At 43.6% G+C, this 23,280-nt stretch overlaps 1 protein-coding gene across 2 annotated transcripts in view; it reads right to left on the bottom strand.

Annotated features, from left to right (window-relative positions):
• Window positions 1-23,280, bottom strand: part of TGFBR3 (transforming growth factor beta receptor 3) — a 323,902-nt gene that overhangs the window by 148,521 nt on the left and 152,101 nt on the right. For both annotated transcript variants that reach the window (XM_033916770.1, XM_033916771.1), the window contains one exon: window positions 19,014-19,151. In XM_033916770.1, coding sequence (XP_033772661.1) covers window positions 19,014-19,151 — 138 coding nt within the window. The remainder of the gene's footprint in view (window positions 1-19,013; window positions 19,152-23,280) is intronic.

Raw genomic sequence — 23,280 nt, 5'->3', positions numbered from 1 at the left:
CAACACGATGTTTGCTTTAATTCGTATTTGTCGAGATACTTTGCTTTGTGGTGGAGGCAGATTTGGTCTTTATCCATCAGTTCAACTTCAGAGCGCCGAGTGATAAGCAATTTTTCATCGGTTGACAAATTATGTAAAAAAATGAGCCCACATTTTTTAGAATAAAATGTGCTGTCATGCCACTTTGACAACAATTTTTGCCCAATGGCACAGTCTGGCAGAAAAGGATTATTATTAGTCGATTCGTTGGCATCCATTTTAAACTGAATTAATAATAATGTGGATCTGAAAAAGAAAACAAGTTGTAATTTGTGATCTGCATGCAACAAAATTATCACCTCAATTTCTAGTTAGGAATAATCATTAATTAAGAACACTATAATTGTACCCAAAGCTTGAGTAAAAATAAACAGGGAAAAACAGTGTGAAAAGTGACATAATTGTAAGTTGAAACGTAGGCTGTTGCCATGGTGACATCTCCCAACTTTGTCCCTCTTTTTCGGGCATTGTTAACCTGCGTTGAAAAATGAAGCCCACTTTTCTAGGGGGTTTGAAATATGCTCTTTCTAATGAGACTGATTTGAAAGAGTTTCTGAAAGGTATTTTTCTGTAAAAGCAGGCTGAAAATACCCTATTTTTGGCCTTTTTACACAAATTAGCAACTTTACACTTAATTTGTAAACTAATGGAAAGAGCTTGGAGGTTGAAATTGTACTTTTGAAAACAACGTTGTACTGAGACATTATGCGCCAAATTTCGCATTTATTACTCAATTATTGTGGGAGCTAAGTAATGTCAAACTTTGACCTTTTGTGGAGCACTAATTTTTTCGGCCAAGTTTACTGTAATTCAGCCATTCACTCAGTGCTCGACAAAAATTATTATTGGTAGCACTGGATAGAGCTCCAAAAGTTGTGCAGGGTAGCTAAGTTTCAGTTTTTTTGGAAACATAGCTCGTGAGATATTGTGTCTCAAAGTTGTCAGAATGTCACTGTTGTACTGTATGTCATTGCAGTATGGGGTCAAACAAATGGCTATATCTCCACGAATATTCCACAGGCGAAACTAAAACTTTACCAAAGTTCGTTTGATACATGTGGGACTTTGTGCATAAAGTTTTATCAAAATCCTTGCCATGCAGCAGGGGAATTTTAGGAAATTCAGGATATTTGGGAGCCATTAACAAAATATTGTAAAGATTGAATATCATTTTTCCCCTTGAATATGTGCATCCAAAGTTATTTTATTAATGCAAATAATGTGGGGGGGGGTTATTTAATTTGTTCTTATATTGAAAAAGGTTATTGATTATGGGGGAGGGAGGAATATGTGATATGAATTAGATTTTAATAAGATATTAAATGATGTATTTTAAGTATAAATTGATGTTATATGCTATTCCACTTATTGTATGTTTTAAAAATGAATAAAGAATATTAAAAAAATACCAAAATAAATAAATTCCACATTTCCAGTATCTCCCATCCCTCCACTCTTGCAGTCCAGCATCTCCTCTCCCTCTCTCTCTCTCCCCCCTTTCCCATCCTCCTGGCCCAACCCTTTTCCCTCCCCCACCATCTTTCTCCCCATCCAGTTCTTCCCTACTTCTGCCCCATTATCCAACATCTCTCTCTCCCTCCCCTAAGTCTAAGGTTACTACATATCCGGGATAATCTGGACATGTCCTCTATTTATAGGACTAACTGGGTGCCCAGATGAATTTTTTTAGATTTAGGGAGTCTGTCCGGGTTTAGCTGGCTTTCCGCACACACACACACATGATGGTAGCAGGTTCATCTCATTGCTGCTGCCGGGCTCCCTGAAGATTCAGTGCAGCAACTAGCAAGGAGATGGGTGGGGTAGTAGGGAGGTGGAGCGAGAAGTTATGCAGATTCTGCTGAGTTGGGGGGGGTTTGGAAGGAGACAGAGAAGTTCCCGCGGGGTGAGAGTTGGAAGGAGGGGGAGAGAAGAGAAAGAGACACCCATGGCTATGGGGTAGGGGTAGATGCTACCACAGGGATCTGTGGGGAATAGAAGGTGAAGTGGAAGAGAGAGGCAGATGCTGGGATGGGGGAGATTAAGAAAGATGGTGGATTTGGGGAGGAGGAAAGAGATGCAGTGCCATGGGGAGGGGAAAAGGGAGAAAAGAGAGAGAGATTGGTTCTGGAGTGGGGTACAGGAGAAAGGGTAAAGAAGGAAGAGAAGCTGGATAAGGCGGAATATGGGGACAGGGATAGAAAAATCTTGGAGGCAAGGGAAGGAAAAAGAGATATGGATGAGCTGGGACCAATACTAGTACTAATATTAATCATTTCTAAAGCGCTACTAGACATATACAGCACTGTACACATTCTATGCAGGTAAAAGGGTACAGAGGATGGAAAGGGTAGCTAAGGAAATGAGTGAAAAGTGGGGGAGGGGCAGGGGTGGATAGGGCCAGGGGCGAGATATTGTGGGGAGGAGCAGGGCAGGTGTCATCTTGTCTTCACAAATATGGTAACCCTACCTATCCAACATTTCTCTCTCTCTCCTCCTTCCATGTCTAGCATTTCTACCTCCCTCTTTCCCATCCCCTTTTCCAGTGGCTGCCTCCCCCCATATCATCCAGCTTAGTGCTTGTTCCCTCCCCCCCTCCATCTAGTGTCTGTCCCCTCTCCTCATCAAGCATCTGCCTCCTCTCCCCTCCATGTCATCCACAGTATCTGCTCCCTTCCTCCCTTTCTATCCAGTTTGTTCCCTGCCCATTTTATAAATATGCACATTTCACAACTCCACTTCTACACCACCCAAGTTTCATTCCTTGGAATATGTATGCACAGTCCACATCTTCTGGCACATGTACATGACCACTAAATTTTATAAAATCTTTTTCTGACACAGAAAACAGGCATTATAGGCAGAAGATTGCCCCCATAATCTCAGCAGGGGTGTGAAGCATTTATTGCTGTTTTTAGGTTAAGGACAGCTGAACTCTATACTACAGCCATCCAGCACATAACAAAAAACAAATATGGAATCTGATTTCTTCCTACAGTTAAAAACAAAACCAAACAGTAAAGCCTTCTGCTAACAATTTTTCTCTTCAGCTGGTGCATAGCAGAGTGTACAAAAATACATCTCAGCATACAAGATGTACAATTTATAAACATTTATTCATTACAAGATACGACAAAATATTTTAAGACTGAGAGCTTGATTTTCACAGATCATTGATATTCAAATTTTTGTTAATTTATGAATTCTATCAAATAAAAATGCAACGCATTGTATATATCTTTATACTGTATTTATTATTTTTTAAAAAAGGAACTGTCCATAAGAAATTCTTGAATTTTTGCTCATTGCTTTAATTAAACAACCCATAAATTTATTTTTCGGCCAGTGAACGTGGGCAGCTTTGCAGGAGGAAGAGTTAATCTTTTAAAAGCAAATTTCCTGTTCTGTAATTCCTTTGTACAGCAGTTTTCAATTAAATATACATTTGCCTACAAGAGGGAGAGTCCCGCGCCTCATTCTGAATCCTGAAAGGTTATTGTTTGTGAACGTTATTATGTTTTAAACTCTAGAACTACACACGCTCTGAACTCTAGAACTGCACACGCTCTGTACCTTCCACACGTGTCCTATTGAAAGCAAGCAGGAGGCTCGCTCACATCTGGGTCCATTTAACAAGTGATTGGATGCTCAGTCTCCAGATTTCCTGTTAAATACTAAGCAATGAAAAACAAATCGCACTTGTTTTTCAGCGCGTTTTGTCAGCCATCCAAGGACTCATGCGAGGCAAAGCACTGCCTGTGGTTTGGTGGTGAAGAATCAAAACATTTAAATCATTTTTTTTTTTAAAAAAAAAAAAAGCAGAAAAAAGTGGAGGCCAGCACTGGGCTGAAACAATAGAAGCTTTTTTTTTTTCTTTTACGTCAAGAAACACCTAAATAGAATTTTAACTACAAGGTGCATAATTCTCAAAATAATTTATGTACACCTGAAGGAGAAAAATATCAGGTTCCAGGTACTGATCCAAAAAGTGCCAGTTCTGAGCACACGAAGCCCATTCTTTTATTTATTTATTTAATTAGTTTTTATAGCCCATCCTCCCTAGAGAGCTCAGAATGGGTTACAATATAACATATATAATAATTAAAACAAAGGGAAGCAAAACTGATTCCTAACAATGCTTGTGCTCGCTTTTACTGGATTGCTACCAGAGCAGCAAGAAAAACTTCAGTCTGGTTCCTTCTTACTTGATAGATTCGTTATGTTACTCATCTGTGCATTATTCGCATAGTACTAAAGCTTTGTCTTTCCACCAGTTAAGGGCTGTAGGTACAAAAGATACCACGATAAAACTCTTTTCAGATTGCTTTATGGGACAAAGATTTTAAGCAGTTCTTCTCAACATCTACAGTACTCCCCCCAATATTCGCGGGGGTTCCGTTCCAGGAACCCCCGCAAATCTTTTAAAACCGCGAATACGGTTTTTAGCGGGAGAGACAGTAGAGGGCAGCTGGAGAGGCAGGAGACAGCAGCCGGAGCGCCGGCGAGTGAAGGAAATCACTCGCGGTATGCTCCGACCGCCTCTTCCTGCACTAAAGTCGGGCCTCACCAATCAGGAGCTGCTTTGACACGCAGCTCCTGATTGGTGAGGCCTGACTTTAGTGCAGGAAGAGGCGGTCAGAGCATACCGCGAGTGATTTCCATCACTCGCCGGCGCTCCAGCTGCCCTCTCCCGCCCGGTCATTCACGGTCGGAAAATACCGTGAATGACCGGGGGAGCACTGTATTTCTTATCTTCATTATATGAAAATGCCGCAAGACTTTTTTGTTCTTGAAGCTTTTCAGCTCTTAATAGTAACGTATCTATCAACCTGAATCATGTATTGTAGCCACTTTTTTGCAAACCGCATTGAACTTTACGTTAACTGCAGTCTCTAGAAATAAATTCTTATGTTATGTCATGTTTAAAAGTCAATGATTGCAATGGCTCAGAGGACGCAACAGTTTAAAAGCTGTTCAAGCATACCCCTTTGAACATGTCATCGAAAATACACAAACTGTTCAGAGGGGAAAGCACTCAGCATGAATGGTATGCAGGCCTAAAATTTTTTATTTGATTTAGGCCCTTTTTCACAAAGGCGCACTAAGCGTTTTAGCGCTAGATCAACACATGCGTTAACTGCTAATGCATCCATAGGATAACATGAATGCATTAGCATTTAGAGTGCGCTAAAAAGCTTAGCGCACCTTTGTAAAAGAGGGGGTTAGTTTCCTGTGTAACTGTTAGGATTTTTTTTTTTTTTGCAGCGATAATGTTTTCAGCAATTCATCTCTTGATAAGCAGTGCTCACTAATGAGCAGCAGGGCGCAGTAACACACACTATTGAGACAGTACCAACATTTTGGATTTTTTTTCCTGTTTTAGGCTTAAAAAACATGAACCATTCTGAAAAATGTTAAACTTTTCCGTGCTGTTTCATATGGATGCTACGGTCTGAGTTTAATCTATTTCCCTGCCAGCCATCACTCAGCAGGACCTTGTGTGGTCTCATTTTCCAAGATAGGACTATGCCGCTGGAACCCTGTTATTGGGTACACACAGAACTACAATGAAATGCCATCTTGCACATTCAATTTAAAATTTAGCCTACCAGATGTGTGTAAAAATAAATGTTTGTGCAAAATTACTTTTTAAAAAGCAAGCTAAAGAGAAGCTAAATTAAACATCAACAATATAATAAAATGGGCCTGCAAACATATTTTTACCATTACTTGCATGTGCACTCAAGCAAAATGTGGCAATCTCCCTCTTATTCCAGAACACAGTAAAATGGAATTTGGAAATCAAACAGTCTCACTGGCTGATGATGGTCCTACCCATGAAATTACAACTTACCACAATTACATGGTATGAGACTGGAGAGTTTTTAACCCATTAATACTAACCGGTTCCAGCAGTAGAAGTCAAGATTTCAAAAACTTGTTACAGAAAAAAAACAGTCTTTAACAACATATTTTCAGGAGTTTGTGGGATAACTCGATTACATAGAAGAATAATTTCAGAAAAATAAATTAATTTGCTTTTATAAACTTGTCTTATCGCTGTTTTGGGTTCATGACTTAGACATGACTGAGTCGTATACTGATCTACAAGATCTGTATAATTCGGTTTGTTGGGCTGAAAACATGCCTCTAGTATTAAACAAATTTAAGACTTTGAACAGAACACAGAGATGTGAAGTTATCCAGTTTCAGACCGGAAACCTCTTGGCCAGTCCTGGTTTTGAACTTGCATCCCAGAGCAGTGTGGGATTTGTAGTGCCTGATTCCCACTGAAATCAGTTTGCAAGTCCCATAATACAACAGCATGGGGTGGTCAGAAATCCAGGACACTACTAAAATCACCAGCCTGGAACTGAATAAAGTGGCATCTCTGAGAACCCTTTTAACCATTCCCAATTGCAAGCACATGTAAACCCTTCCTAACTATAGCCTGAGCATGACTGTTGCTGTTTTCTGGGTCTCACCACATCTGGGTAGTTAGAACCGATGTTTCAGCCATCATGTTGTGGCTTTCTTCAGGGTATACTGTGAGGTCTGCAGTTTGTCTTTATATATAGACCTCCATGTTCTCAATCAGGTCATTGAAACCTCTATATATAAGGACAAACTGCAGACCTCACAGCATACCCTGAAGAAAGCCACAGCATGATGGCAGAAACGTCGGTTCCAACAAGATCCAGAACACAGCAACCATCATGACGCCAGCCACAGAAGCCTAAGAGAGCATACAGCTTGAGCATCCCCAATATTGAACAAACTCCTCGATTGTGTCCTGGGAGACGTAACTGTTATTGGGTTTAGCAACTCCAATCATTTTGAAAAGTTGAGTCCTGTGCCTACAAAAGCCCTCATTTGCAACTTGGCGGGGTTCTTTTCCGTTTTGGACCCTGAATCTGGCCACTAGCTGTCATCGTTATGCAATGACTAGGAATCGTAGGGAGTGAAACTTCCGAGATGGACTAGCAAACAGCCATGGCCAAGTGGTACCACACAGGGATAGAGCTGCAGCAGAAGGAGAAACACATATATACATAACTCCCCCCAAAAGTATTCATGGAAAAAGGAACAGGTTCTTGTTTTCTTCATGTTTTCTCATTTGCTCTACTACTACAGAGGTTAATAGTGTTAATATTGCTGAAGAAGTTAAATGTCCCGGTTCGTGTACTATATAACTAGGTCCCCCCACTCCCATCCACACTCAAGTATAGAAGGCTCGCCCCATTGAGACGTGGTCTGGATAAACCAGCAAAGGGTTAGCTTTAGAAAGAGAACCAATTTCACTGAAAATAATGTGCCTGAAAATCTTTGCCTGAAAGGGTTAAATTTATGAACTGACAGAAGACACACTGCTGTTTCCACAAGATTTTGCTTGGATTTATTTTCATTGGCTTTTATTTTCCCTTACAAACAACTGGAAAAACCACGGGAAGCAAAGATGCATTTACAGTGGTACCTCAGTTTACGAGTGTACCGGTTTGCGAGTGTTTTGCAAGATGAGCAAAACATTCGCAGAATCGGCACCTCGGAAACTGAGCTTGCCTCGATTTGCGAGCTGCGCCCCCGCGATCTGGCACCCTCCCCCCCCGCGTCACACCCCCCTCCCTGCTGCGATCTGAAATCCCCCAGACCCACCCGAACACACTGTTTACCGCCATCTGGCCACCGGCACCGGCACCAACACACAAGACATTCCGGTGCTGGAAGATCTGCGTCCTCTTCTTTGCTGGGCCTTGAGCATCTGCGCATGCTCAAGACCTGCAAGTTCACGCTGTCTCCGAGATTCTCGGGTGGGTCTGGGGGATTTCAGATCGCGGAGGGGGGAGTGCGACGCAAGTGGGGGGATGCCGGATCGCAGGGGGGAGGGTGCTGGATCACGGGAGAGGGTGGCAGATCACGCGGGGGGCCCTTCGGGGGAAGCAATGCCGGTTCTCGGGAGGGGGGTAGAGCTGCGCCGCTGGCCTCGGGGGGGTGGGGGTGGGTGGGAACGTATCAAGCGAGTTTTCCTTAGTTCCTATCGGGAAACTCGCTTTGATATATGAGTATTTTGGTTTACAAGCATGCTTCTGGACATCCTTTTGATAATGTGGCCTCCAAAACTGAACACAATGTTCCAGATGAGGTCTTACCATGGACCTGTACAATGGCATTATAACTTTGGGCTTCCGGCTGACAAAACTTCTACGGATGCAACCCAGCATTTGTCTAGCCTTGGATGATGCTTTCTCTACTTGAATGGCAGACTTCATATCTTCACTGATGATTACACCTAGGTCCCGTTCTGCAATAGTTCTTGCTCAGGTCTCACTATTCAGGGTGTAAGTTCTGCGTGGATTTCCGCTGCCAAGGTTTTATAACCTAACACTTTTTGGCATTAAAACTCAGTTGCCACGTTGCGGATCATTGTTCTTGAGATGCTGAAGTAGGTTTGGTAGGAATATAGGGGTTGGATTTTTTGAGTTGCAATAAATTATACAAAAGATTTTATTATCAATTCCATCTCAAAGAGTTATATCCACTATTCTTGCATTTCCACCGAGTCTTCTTCCAGAGGCCATCTTCTAACCAAGGCATCAGATCACAGGCAGGTTCAATCAGTGGCTTAGCAAGGGGTAGGAGGCACCCGGGGTGATGGTGCCCTCCCCACCCCCACGCCTACCGCTCCTTCCCCGCCTTCCCTTTCCCCTGTACCTTATTAAATCTTTGCCAGCACAAGCAGCTTCTCCGGCCTGCTGCTCGCACCAGCATTGCCTTTTCCTTCGATGTCACTTTCTGGCTCCGTGACCCAGTGATTTCAGAGAGGCGCCAGGCCAGCCTGAGCAGCAGGCCTGAGAAACTGCTCGCGCTAGTGAAGATTTAAAGAGGTATGGAGTGGAGGGGGGAAGGGAGGGCGTGAGCATGGCATGGGTGGGTGGCATGAGCCGCGCCCCCATCAAGATGGTGCCCGGGGCGGTCCCCCCGTCCCCCCTTACTACACCACTGGGTTCAATGTAGGTGCCATAGCAGTGAATAGTACAGACTGCCCTAAGCTCCCTGCACCTTGGTCAAAGAAAAATCAGCATTAGTTGCATCCTTTATTGTTTATTGACAGTTTCTGTACCACTACTAATGCTAAATATTATGCTACAAAAGTTGCACACATGAATCCTTTAGCATGTAGCTGAAAAAAGGGCATGGCCACGGGAGGGGAATTCCTTAAGATGCGCACATAATTATTGGATTTGGGAGATCTGCACCTCATTTAGGCATGGGAATTTACATTGGGGGGAATTTACCTTGCGTCTAAAAGCTGGGCACAGATCCCAGCACTTTGCATTGTTGTATAAACAGCACCCACCTGGAAGCACCATTTATTGAATAATGCTCAGCACGCATTTGTTTCTGGTGCCCACACCTGTGTGCCATTTACTGAATATTTAGCCCCATGTGTGAGCTCCGATTAGAGAAAACTAGCTCTTACGTCTATGAATGCTACAGACTCATGCAAAAGTGCTAGTCGGATGCTAATTGGAATTCCATAGTCAGTGCAAAATTGCATAACGCACATTTGCAAGGGGGGGGGGCATTCACATGTCTTCCACAATCATAAAAACATAATAGCCTTACTGGATCATACCAATGGTCCATCTAGCCCAGTAGCCCATCCTCACAGTGGCCAATTCAGGTCACTAGTACCTGGCAAAAACACAAATAGTAGCAACATTCCAAAGCTGAGATTGTGATGTCATAATGCCTCATTCCAGCACTGCCTAAGAGCCAGCCTCATCAGTGATCTCACAATGGCTTGACTGTCCTATAATTGGCTCACATTAAGAATAGCTATATGGGGTCATACCAATGGTCCATCTAGCCCAGTAGCCCATCCTCACAGTGGCCAATTCAGGTCACTAGTACCTGGCAAAAACACAAATAGTAGCAACATTCCAAAGCTGAGATTGTGATGTCATAATGCCTCATTCCAGCACTGCCTAAGAGCCAGCCTCATCAGTGATCTCACAATGGCTTGACTGTCCTATAATTGGCTCACATTAAGAATAGCTATATGGGGGTCATACCAATGGTCCATCTAGCCCAGTATCTTGTTTCCACAGTGGCCAATCCAGGTCACAAGTAGCTTGCAGAAACTAAAATAATAGCATCATTCCATGCTACCGATCCAGGGCAAGCAGTGGTTTCCCCCATGTCTGTCTCAATAACAGACTATCGACTTTTCCAAATCTTTCTTAAAACTAGCTACGTTAACTGCTCTTACCACAACCTCTGGCACATGGTATAGGAGAATGCGCCTACAAGTTGGCATGTAAATGTCAACATATGCTAGTATTCTATAATGGCGCACTTTGTAGAGTTCCAACACACATTTACACCATCTTCAGGGCAGGTACAATGTGTGTGTTGATAATTGCTGGGACTGGTTCTGCTTTGGTGAAGTTCTGATTTATGTGGCAAAGAGATAGTACCATCACTTAAAATTAAGAGACCAAAGCGCCATCGTCTTCTATTATAGCTCAGTAGCAGATCTGTTCGCCAGTGACCATGTCCATTTACGGATGGACTACAACAGTGGTCTCAAACTCAAACCCTTTGTGGGGCCACATTTTGGATTTATAGGTACTTGGAGGGCCGCAGAAAACAAAGTTAACGTCTTATTAAAGAAATGACAATTTTGCATGAGGTAAAACTCTTTATAGTTTATAAAACTTTCCTTTAACAGTTAAAAGGAAAGATATATAAACTATAAAGAGTTTTACCTTATGCAAAATTGTCATTTCTTTAATAAGACATTAACTATTTTTTCTGCGGCCCTCCAAATACTCTATTTTTTCTGCAGCCCTCACATTTAAAGTTTAATATCTTTTCTTTCTCAAAACTGACACAATTCAATCACTATATTGAAAATAAAATCATTTTCCCTGGCTGGTGACTTTATTTTTCTGTGCTTTTAACTATGTTTCCAGGGCCTTCTTGTCCTTTGACTGTTTTTCTCTCCGTCTTCTCTTTCTGCCTTGCATCCATCTTTGGCATTAACTTAATATTCAATTTTTCTGCTTTCTTTTCAAAATATACATTTCCATGTCTTACCTTCCCTTCCTATCTCTCTCTTCTTCTGTTCTATTTCCATGGTATGACATCTCTTCCCTTCCTTTCTCTCCCTCCCTCCTTCCTTCCTTTCCCTTGGTCTGGCATCTGTTTCCTTCCCTCCCCCCATGCCCTGGCATCTCTCCCTCCCTCTCCATGATCTGGTATCTCCTTTCCTTCTCTCCCTCCCATGAACTTGGCATCTCTTGTTCCTCTCCTCTCCCTTGTCTTCCTTCCCTTTCCTTCCCTCTCTTTCCCCAATTGGGTGCAGCAGCAACAGAAGCAGCATTTCCCTTCCCCCTTTCCTGTGCAGCAAAAGCATTTCTCTTCCCCTTTCCCTTCCCCTCTCTTTCCATGTGCATCAGCAGCATTTCCCTTCCCCCTTTCCTGTGCAGCAGAAGCATTTCTCTTCCCCTTTCCCTCCCCCTCAATTTTCCTGTGCAGCAGCAGCAGCAGCATTTCCCTTCCCCCTTTCCTGTGCAGCAGAGGCATTTCTCTTCCCCCTTTCCTCCCTCTCTCTTTCCCTGTGCAGCAGCAGCATTTCCCTAGGGTCTCCCTTTCCTATGCAGCAGAAGCATCTCTCTTTCCCCTCCCCTTCCTTTCCCTTCCTTATGGAGCAGCAGCGTGTCTGACCGGCACCCTTGCTCAGTCAATCGTTCCGTTCAAAGCCGCGGGTGGCAGCTTCTCGCGAGATCCGCACCTGCTTCGGAAGCCTCTCCGATGTTGTGACATCAGAGACTTCCGATGCAGGAGTGGATAGCGCGAGGAGCCGCCACCCGCGGCTTTGAACGGAACGATCGACTGAGCAAGGGAGCCGGCCAGACACGCTGCTGCTCCACAAGGAAGGGAAGGGGGAAGAGAAATGCTGGTGTGGATGGCGCAAGGAGCCACCGCTGGCCGCAGCTTTTACTGGAACAATCAACTGCAGCAAGGGAGCAGTTGATCATCGCGTCCAGACCTCGGGCCGCAAAATAGCACCCGGATGGCCGCATGCGGCCCATGGGCCACGAGTTTGAGACTGCTGGACTACAAAGTCTGTTTAAAACATTACACTGCTGTCACAGAGCCAGCCATTGTCACATGTGGTAGATTTGTGGCTCACCTATAAAATATTAACTGTCGGCAGGAAAGTGCAGCTCTGCTTCAAAGTGCTCCTCATGATATATGATATCATGCCCTTAAAAATTAAAACAAGCCTGTTTTACTATACAAAGCAAATAGCAAAGATTTTGGCCAGCTGAAAGTGTATGATTTACGAGTACAAATAGTAGGTACAATTTGGATCTTTCAACATAAGAAGAGCTCCATCTTTCTGCCAAGTTCATATGATTTCATTTTGGCCCCGGTTCTGTCCATTCCTATCTCACAACAAAAACTAACAAACTTAAACAGGTACCAGACTTATAGGAAGCTGGACTCACTTGTATTTTAGTTCTGGTCAGAGACCACACACTTTACTTCTCAACCATGCTGTGTAGTCCTTCCCACGTTAATGCTAGTGGTTTCATTTTAGTAGCCACTAGACCTTAACACTAGTTGCTAGCGAAGCAAACAATTCAGTACCAGAGAGTGTAGACAAAACCTAATCAGGGAGATTTTCGTGCTCATTTTGGGGCAAATTTCCCAACTGTATGCATTAGGATGACAACTACAAACGATATGACATCTACCAACTCTTCAGCAGAGGACAAAGCGCTCTCATACTATAATTCAACCTGCAGCGCCTTTGACTTAGTAGACCACCACTTACTACCTTCATGCCTAGATGCCATAGGAATCACAAGATCTGTCCTTACCAGTCGCTCATATCAAGTCTTCTGTGATGACAACTTGTCACATGTCTGGACCTACCCTCGTGGAGTCCCACAAGGATCCCCACGGCCCCCCATCCTGTTCAAGATGTATTTATGCTTGCTTGGGAATCGCCTAGCCTTATTGAGAGTTAAGAGCTACAGTTACGCCGACGACATCACAATCCTCCTCCCTACAACCACTCTGCCCTCAAAGGAATCCAAGTGAATCGAAGAGAATATCCAAACAATGGAAGGCTGGATAATGAATCACAAACTCAAACTAAATCCTGAAAAAAAACAAATTCTTCTTCGCAAGCCCCTCGAACCTCCATGAGGAAAACATCACAATTAGGGGTACAACCTTACCATTACAGTCCACTATCAAAATATTAGGAGTGATTCCCGTTCTGAGCTCCCCTGGGAGAACAGTGGACTTTAAGCCATATCGAGAACAGGAAATGTTCAAGCAGCAAAAGCTGCTTCGAAAACTGGTCTCCTCCATTCAAATAAAATGCAGTTCTACCTGTTTTTTGTTACAAAGTTGTTTACATTGAATCATAATGCATCTCCCTTCTATGAACGCTGGTCATTTGACTGTTTCTCTTCCACTTTATCTACCTCTTATTTCTAAATAAACTCTCTCGCTCTCTCTCTCTCTCTTTCATGCCTAACTGCTCTCCTTACAAATATTTTTCATGATTTTTTTTCACCGATTCTTTCGCCACTTCATTTTTTTCCTTTTCATTTTTATACTCTGCAACTCTCTCAGGCACCCTTCACTGTCTCGAAAGAACACTCCCCTCTCATTCTCTTCTGTCATTCACCTTCTCTTTGGGACATGGTTCATTTATTTTCTCAAAGGTTAAAAGGTAAATCAGCAGTCATTCTGGCAGGGATAGGATTCCCCCAGGCCTAGTGAGGCCCAAGAAAAAGAGAAGGTATGAAAGAATAGTCTAGGGCTGTATTTTGTGGGCAGGGAAAAACACAGCAAGAGGATATCTTTCCAAGATCAGAGGGGCTCAGCAGAAGAGGACCTAGAACCTGACATGCAGGAACTGGTAAAATTGGCAGGACGAGGAGGAGAATCTTTCTAAGGACCAAAGCCATGGGAATGGGGCAGCAGTAGCAGGAAGATGATCTCCTCAAGGCTGAACTGGTACTTAGCAATTAGGGTCAGATGCTTGCTGCTGCAGAGGGATAATTCTCTAAGGGCCTAATGCACAAAGCTCCGACAACATGGTAATAAATAGGAGCAATTTTAATTCACCAGGTGATGCTCAACACAATCACATGCAAATTATATGCATGCTATTTGTGCAGATCAGACCCGGTAAAAGGGGGAGGATCTGTGCCTGGTGCCTATTCAGAAGAGCAAATTGTTAGGCACAACTCTTCTGAGCAGGCCCAGTACTTCTTGCAGGCTGCTCTTTCTTACTGTCGGTAGCCGCTGCTCACCCTCTGCTCAGCTGCTCACAGCTCTGGAGCCGTGATCAGCTGAGCCAGCAGGACTCATCGGAGCTGCTGATCAGCTGAGCCGACACAGGGAGAGTGAACCTGTAATCAGCTGATCATGACTTCCCCTGCCAGCTCAGTTGATCGCAGCTCCAGAGCCGTGATCAGCTGAGCCGGTAGAGGGAGAGCAGAGGCTGCTGGCTCAGCTGCATCCATGGCATCCTGTTTGCCTTGGCTGTTTAGATTACAAGCTCCTTCGAGCAGGGACTGTCCTGTACAGCGCTGCGTATGCCTGGTAGCACTATAGAAATAATTAACAGCAGTAGTAGCTGTGAAGCTGGGGTTTTCTTTGTCCTAAAACAGGTACCACTGTTGTGCCTGTGTTGTGTATGTTGGACATAAAGGCACACAACACACGCATAAAGAGCTGCTAGCAGCTCCTGACTTGCCGGAAATTTTTGCCTGTAAAAGTGGGCTGTTTTGAGCATTACACAGAGTACTCATTATAATACTAATGAGGTACTTAGAAACATAGAAAGATGACGGCAGAAAAGGGCTATAGCCCATCAAGTCTGCCCACCCTATTGACCCTTCCTCTTAAGTCTATACCTAGTGACCGATGTTTCAGTTCGACCCTCGTAGGGATCCCACATAGGTATCCCATTTATTCTTAAAGTCCAGCACGCTACTGGCCTCGATCACCTGCGCTGGAATCTTAGTCCAACGGTCAACCACCCTTTCTGTGAAGAAATACTTCCTGATGTCGCCATGAAATTTCCCGCCCCTGAGTTTGAGCGGATGCCCTCTAGTGGCCTGAGACAGAAGATATCATCTTTCACCTCGATACGTCCTGTACGTACTTGTAATGCATTTGCATAAGGATCTCGGTGGCTACGACTGGGATTGGCAGCAGCCACGGATAACCCTTTTGTGCACCGGAGGCTGAAGTTTCCTTGCAAGTAAGACTGGCTTTAACCAGTCTCATGTGCACGGACAGTTTTTTAGCATCTAGGCCTAAGACTGGTGGGGCACAGCACAAAGGGAGTTTAATTCTACAACACAGGCACTAACACACCAATTTTATGCAAACGATTAGAATGCTAGGATATGTGTGTAAGCATCAGAATTTCACCCAAGCATTATTCTGTAAATACAGTCCGTTCTCGTTATTCACGGTAACGTTCGTGAACTGCGCAATTGCGAATAATGAAACGGGTCTATGGGAAAATAGAGGTTAGGTTCCAGCAGTACACATTGTGCCTCAAAACTGTGGTGAACAATGGATCCTCCTGAGAAAATAGGGTTAGGGTCCTGTACAGCACTGCAGAAGCTTGTAATTCACTTTCTGGACACTTAGGGGCCGTATTTGAACGCGAACACCAGACATGAAAATGAAAGCATAGGAAGCTGGGGTTTTTTAGAGCAGGTATGCAAATACACAAACACAGCGGTGCGAACTGGTCACAATAGATGCAACTGCGGATACACAAAATTGCACGTTGGAACACGCAAATAACAAGAACGGACTTTACCCACTACATTTACACAGTGACTATTTGCAAGGAAGGCAGATACATGGTCAGAGCTCAAAGTTACGTGTGTACCTGCGGCACTTAAGTGCTAAAACACCAGCTCTATGGCAGGTGTTAGTGCTCACGCTTAACTTTTCAGTACACATATAGCAAGTTAGGATAATAAAGGAAAGGAAAAGAGGCATTTATGTTCCTTTATAGAACCTTGTTCCTAGGTTCCTTTATAAAATGCAGGATGGCTTATCCTGTGTTGACACTGCCATAGAAAATTCTGGAAGCCTGGGGGGGAGGGCTTTGGGAGGAGAGTAGGGATCAGAGTAGAGGGTTGGGGCAGTGTGACTGGATCCTGGTAGCATTGATTTTTGAAAATAGAAATAGGAAAAATGGTTGCATCGGGTTGGTGAAAAGGGGCAAAAGGGCAGAGTGAATGGGAAGGCAGTAAAGGGGGGTAGCAAATTCAGAAGGAGATCCTGGAGGTAATTCTACCCCAATTAACAAGAATTGAGTTGGTTTAAAATATTTTAAAGGGGTGGTCTGCAATAGTTTCCTTGGGGTGGGGCAGTTGGAGGGGAGGTAAACTAGTTGTTGCATGTTGCAGCTGGCAGTCACTCAAAGTTGGTTACTATGTTTGGGGAGCCTCTAAGGCAAGAAAGAGCCTTATGATTTCACAAGAAGGTGTCAACTGAGACCCTCATAGGGAAAAGGGGGAGAGCCGTTTGGTATGGAGATTTTGTGTCAGCCCAGAGGGCTCCAGCTAGTAGCCTAGTAAGATTTACACAAGAGCAGGACAGTGTCCTGGGACGGAGTTGAACTTTGATGGCTGGGGTGAGCTAGGATTAAACTAAACAAATTCCAGGAGCAACACTTAAATTACTTGTGTTAAAGTGCAAAATACAAAAAATCTCTCCACAAGTTTAATTCTTCAAATATTTTAAAAAAAATATCATAAAAGACAAAAAGAAATAAAAACATTCAATTACGAATGCCACATGAAAATGTGCTAATAGAATATTAAATTATATATAGTGCTCAGTCACCAACCAAATAGTGTCATAAAAATGCTAGCAATGGTTGTGTAGAGCAGTGGTTCCCAACCCTGTCCTGGAGGACCAACAGGCCAATTGGGTTTTCAAGCTAGCTCTAATAAATATGCATGAGAGAGATTTGCATATAATGGAAGTGACAGGCATGCAAATCAGCTCCATGCATATTCATTAGGGCTATCCTGAAAACCCGATTGGCCTGGTGGTCCACCAGGACAGGGTTGGGAACCACTGGTGTAGAGGGACCATCATAGCACATAGAGAGTACCTCATACTGCCCTCCAAATAACATGACATAAACTATTGGATGAGTCATGTAGTAGATAATGATAAATATAAACGTTACTTATCTGAATCGGATGAAAAATTTATGGAGGCAGGAATTTAACGGTAATGCTGGACAGTTTACTATTGAAATCTCAATCATTCAAGTGCTGTGAAACCTTTACAACCCCGTATTCACTGGACTACTGGGCTCCCTTCTCGTCAGGAAGGGGGCATAGCACAGCCAGCAGAATCGCTGCAATTCAGTGGGGGGGAGCAGAAACAGAAAAGTGAGCTAGGATTGCCAGATTTCCTCTTAAAAAAAAAAAAGGACACCTAGCATCACCCTGTTCCATCCCCATTCTACCTCCAGCTCCACCACGTTCTGCCCCAGCCTCGCCCCTAAACAAAGCTCCCATCTCCTTCCTCGAGGTCCGGGGGGGCCTCTGCGCATGCACAGACTTTGGTGCGATGGTGTCATATGCATGCATGCAAACATATGACATCATCACACTGAAATCCGCGCCTACGCAGTGGGTCTTCCACACGCAGCCCTAAGTTTGGGATCTTCTAAAACCTGGACAAACTGCCGGGTTTTAGAAATCCCTCCAAGCACCCAGACAGTCCTCTAAAAAGTGGACAAGTCTGGATTTTCATGGACATATGGTAACCCTAGGGCAGGGGTCTCTAAGTCCTTCCTTGAGGGCCGCAATCCAGTCGGGTTTTCAGGATTTCCCCAATGAATATACATGAGATCTATATGCATGCACTTCTTTCAATGCATATTCCCTGGGGAAATCCTGAAAACCCGACTGGATTGCGGCCCTCAAGGAGGGACTTTGAGATCCCTGCCCTAAGGAGATCTGTCAAGTTAGTAATACAGCAGATAGCCGCTATGAGGCCACAGCTAATGGGGTTTCTTATGTTTTGTGTAGATTCTGGAAAAAAGTTATAAGCGCGGGGAAAGTTATGGAATTTTTATGGGGGGTTTTTGCTATTAAAAAAAAGTTGTGGCTAATTTTGTACCAATGGAATCATGTCTGTTTTGGAGGAGTGACCAGGTAGAAAAGGGGACATCTGGGAGTGGGAGAAGGAAAGGATCAGTCTCAATGTCAATAGAGTAGGCTTCTACCCAGCACTACTACTCTGTTATAGAATTGCCTTCCACAGGGCTGGTGGAAGCAGAAAGCTGAAATTTCTATGGACTTTCTACATGGCCCAGTAACTGGCAGAAAAACAAAACAAAACAGGAGTGAGTGCCTCAGAGCCTGTTCTGGTTTAGAAATGTGGCTTTTTGCCCTCTCCCACCCCTTTACTCAGAAACTTCATGCTGCTTAGTAAGGTCAGAATGCACAGAACAAGACCAGGCAGGAAGCATCTGCTCTAAGTCTATCATTTTAAGCAGCCAGGGAGACACAGTTAGGAGTGCTCAAGGAACAGGTCATCACCGGGGCTCAGAAAAAAAAAAAAAGAGACCGGGTAAAAGGTCAGACCCTAAGAGCCGATGAAGAGTCAAAATCAGAAGAGCTGGCACGTACACTCCTTCAACAATATCTGAAAGAGGGAACACAAATTCTCTAAGACCAATAGCTTTATTTATATGAAGGAAGCAGTAATTAGGCATGTTCTCCAACTGCTTTCCCATGCCACTTAATTGGTCCCATGAGACATGCACTGAAATCCAACCTCTCATTAGCATTTTCTCCTCTTTAATATACATTGCCAAGCCTGGAAAGTTAATGCTATTAACTCCATATGTTGTGTGGATAAAGATAAGATGGGCCCTGTGTACTTACAAAGAAAAATCTTCGAACCCCTGAGGCAAGCCTTTCCATTTTCAACTTCCATATCAAGGGCTGCTGAGCGTTCAGGATAAATACCACGGGCTTCTCGTGAAGATGCACTGATGAAATGGGAGTCAAATGCAGAGTAACCTGGAGGGCAAAACAGACACAAAGCTTTATGTAGGATATTCCCACTTGCTCTTTCAGAGAGCAGCCATTTTAAAGGGGAGAGGGGAGTGTGTAGCACAGTGGTTAGAGCTACAGCCTCGGCACTGAGGGTTCAAATCCCACACTGCTCCTCGTGACCCTGGGCAAGTCACTTAATCTGCCACTGCCCCAGGTACATTAGGCAGAGTGTGAGCATCCCAGGACAGATAGGGAAAAATGCTCGGGTACCTGAATGTAAACCACTTAGGCTATAAGTGATGTACACTTCTCCCTCGTCATTCGCGAGGGATACGGGCAGAGCCAGACCGTGAATGCCAAAAAAACACGATTATCCGGCTCTGACCCACCCCCACCTCCCTGCCGCCTTCCTGGCCTTACCTGGTGGTCTAGAGGGCTTTCGGGGCAGGAGCGATCTTCCTACGCTCCTGCCCCGTGCAGATCGCCATCAGGAAATGGCTGTAGGGAGTTCCTGACGTAGTCTCGAGAGACTACGGGAACTCCCAGCAGCCATTTCCTCATGGCGATCTGCACGGGTCAGGAGCATAGGAAGATCGCTCCTGCCCCGAAAGCCCTCTAGACCACCAGGAAAGGCTGGGAAGGCGGCAGGGAGGAAAAAATGATGGATTTTTTTTTTACATTAAGACTTGTTTTTTTTATTTTCCCCCTCCCCAGAAAAAAATCGCGATTATATGAAACCGCGAGTGCAGGAACCGCGAATGGGGAGGGGGAAGTGTATATAAATGAATGAATGACAGGGTCCACGGTTCATAGACAACGGTGCGAAAGACAAAAACGCGTGCCGATAATTGAGCGCAGCACGTGTCGCCGCACCACTCTAAATTACAGTTTTTAGGGGCTCCGATGGGGGGTTTTGTTGGGGAATCCCCCCAGTTTACTTAATAGACATCGCACCGGCGTTATGGGGGGTTTGGGGGGTTGTAACCTCCACATTTTACTGTAAACTGAACATTTTCCCTAAAAACAGGGAAAAAGTGAAGTTTTCAGTAAAATGTGGGGGGTTACAACCCCCCACACCCCCACAACGCGGCGCGATGTCTATTAAGTAAAGGGGGGGTTTCCACCCCACGCCCCCCCCCCCCCGTCGGAGCACTAAAAACAGAAATTTAGAGCGGCGTGGCGGTGGCGCTGTGCTCAATTGTCTGGGCGCGCCTTTGTCCTGGCGCGCTTTTGACCTGACACCGGGTCCACAGATAGCTAAATGAAACATGCAAGAAGTGGAGTAATGTGTTTTAATAAGGTTACTTCCTGAAACAGTTTTTGCGAGCTGTAGAACAGCATTCTGACTCAACCTGCTAAACACTGGCATATATTTTATAAACTGCCCATTAGATAGGCTTTGCTGGATTTTCAAAGAGAAAACTAATCGCATAATTTCCCTTTCAAATTTATTCCTGGAAAAAGACCAACACATGTATACATCTGCAATAATGAGCAGATGTTTTTGACCGAGGTAAAACAAGAATCAAAAATGTATGAAGAAAATTGCAAAATCCTTCCCAGCAACACCATCAGAAACATCTTTTCATGGCACAGATAATGCACATGTATACAGATACTAAGCACATATGTTTATCGGTATATAGGATGAGCAATTGTATAAAAGTCTGTTTCTCAGGTAAAGCAGTGCCTTCCCAATTGAAAATGGCTTCTTAAAATTGCTCTCCTTATATAACCTGTACAAGTTAGAATAAATTTTTTATTAATTTATCTTTTTTTTTTTTAATGCAACCTACTTTGACACTTGGCATATTGTGGTATATCAAAAATTAATTAAAGAATTCACAGCCTGCCAAACCCACAATGCTCTGGGCAAGCTACAACAAACATTATCAGTCAATAAAAACACCAAAGACAAGAAAAAGAAAACAATGCTTCCACAGAATTATTAAATATAAAAGTTATAGCCACATTTGAAATGGCTGTCCCTGAACACTTACGGTAATTCTTGAAAATTTTGGGGTTTGTGCGTTTCACATGACCCACCGCACAAAGCAGAAGTGCACACCTTGTTTTATGGAAAGAAGTTTTGTTATGCCAGGGGTATGAAACCACAGTCATGTTTTCAAGATTTCCACAATGAATATGCATGAGATTTACTTGCATATTTGCATATTCATCTCAGTGGAACAGAGATGAGAACAGAGGGCCATAGGTAGGTATTCTAGAAAATTCTGTCTGTGAGTTCACCATCATCTCAGTGAAATAGACTAACTGATGTTCTTCTACATGCTACTATACTTTACACCCTTCCTTCCCTATTCTCATAAGAATATAAGAATAGCCATACTGGGTCAGACCAATAGTCCATCTAGCCAGCATTCTGTTTCCACAGTGACCAATCTTCCTTCTCGGATTCTACTAGAACTTGGCCATCTCTAACATATGAAATGGGAAAGAACAGAGAGGAGAAATTCTGGCCTAACATCCTGAACCCATTATAGAAATTACATATATTAGTTCCTCAATAATAATAATAACAGCTTATATACCGCAGGACCGTGAAGTTCTATGCGGTTTACAAAGATTAAAAGATGGTACAGGTTGAATGAACTTGACAGAGGAAAGAGATCGAGTTAATAGTTCAAGGTAACCGATATTGAAGAGATAGAGTTGCACGTCAGGAACAAATATGTTTTTAGGCGTGTCCTAAATTCCCCATAAGTGGAAGGCGTGAGCAGTTGTTCTAAATCTTTACCCCATAGTGCTGCTTGGTTGGAGAGGAGGTATTGGTGGTGTATTTTGAGCTTACATCCTCTAACTGGGGGGAAACGAAGATCAGGTGTGTGCTTCTCTTGTGCCTGTTGGCTAAGAAGGAAAAAAGGCCAGTTATGTAACTGGGGGCTAGGCCATATAGTACTTTAAAGCAGAAACAGGCGAACTTAAACTTTACACGTGCCTCGATCGGTAGCCAATGTAACTGTCGGTAGTAAGGTCTCTCTGTAAAGCAGACCATAAACTATCTAGAGGATAAAGGAATTGAGGGGTACAGATAGGAGTAGAGGTAGGTCATAGGGATAGTCAGGGACCACTGCTCAGGCAATAGGCCTGATGGGCCACCGCGGGAGCGGACCGCTGGGCGAGATGGACTTCTGGTCTGCCTCAGCGGAGGCAACTTCTTATGTTCTTATGTAAGGTCTCTCTGTAAAGCAGACCATAAACTCAATAGCACAGGGCTTTCTGTATATCATGCAGAACTATGTATATCTTGTAGCATTATATAAATGTTTAGTAGTAGAAGCAGGATACATGATAGAAGACATCTAATGGGCAATTCTGTTACCTAGGTGCTCACATTTATGTGCATATTAACCTATGTAAATGTTTAGAATACTAGTATTTTCACGCATATGCATGCACCCATGTGTACAAATGCTAGCAAGGCGCCTAAGTGCTATTCTGCAAATACGCACTTCACTCACATCGCATATATTTGCAAGGGAGGCATATACTGTACAGAGGCAGGACACAGGCGGCACTCTCACTTATGCGCACAAATACTAAGTTATGAACATCTCTGCTGCACTTACACCATTTACACCAGCTCTATGGCTGCTATATGTGATCTCTTTAAAGTCACTCGTGTGAAGTGAGTTTGCTGTTGTGATACTGCCAATTGACTAAACAACAAGTACAGAAATCCAAAATATATCTTCGAGACAATATACTCCATTGACAATCAGTAGCTTGTTCGAAATCAAAGATGTCTTCCTCATCCAGTGTAAACTGTACTTTTAATATCTCCTCAATGCTTCCCCATAGAAGATTCTTCACCCCTCCTGCTTAATGTCCCCTTTCTCCTTATTCTCCTAACACCCAAATTGTACGTCGCCTTGAACCTATTTAGGCATAGAACTTACAAATTGTAGATTAGATTAGTTTCTCACCGTGAATTTTGAATAAAAGTTTAATCGCGATTAAAAATATGTTATTTATTTTTTTCCTCACTGCAGCTCCTTGTAACTCTGGGTAAGTCAAAGTCACAAGTAATGCTCCTTCTAAGGAGTGGCCCAGCGCGTGTAAATTTTTTTGGTGTGTGTTTGAACAGCAAGTTCTAAAAAACAACAATTTTTTATACCATGTTCAGCAATGC

The sequence above is a fragment of the Geotrypetes seraphini genome, chromosome 12 (genome assembly GCF_902459505.1).
Source record: "Geotrypetes seraphini chromosome 12, aGeoSer1.1, whole genome shotgun sequence".
Lineage (NCBI taxonomy): Eukaryota > Metazoa > Chordata > Amphibia > Gymnophiona > Dermophiidae > Geotrypetes > Geotrypetes seraphini.
This window is presented reverse-complemented; position numbering and strand designations above follow the sequence as displayed.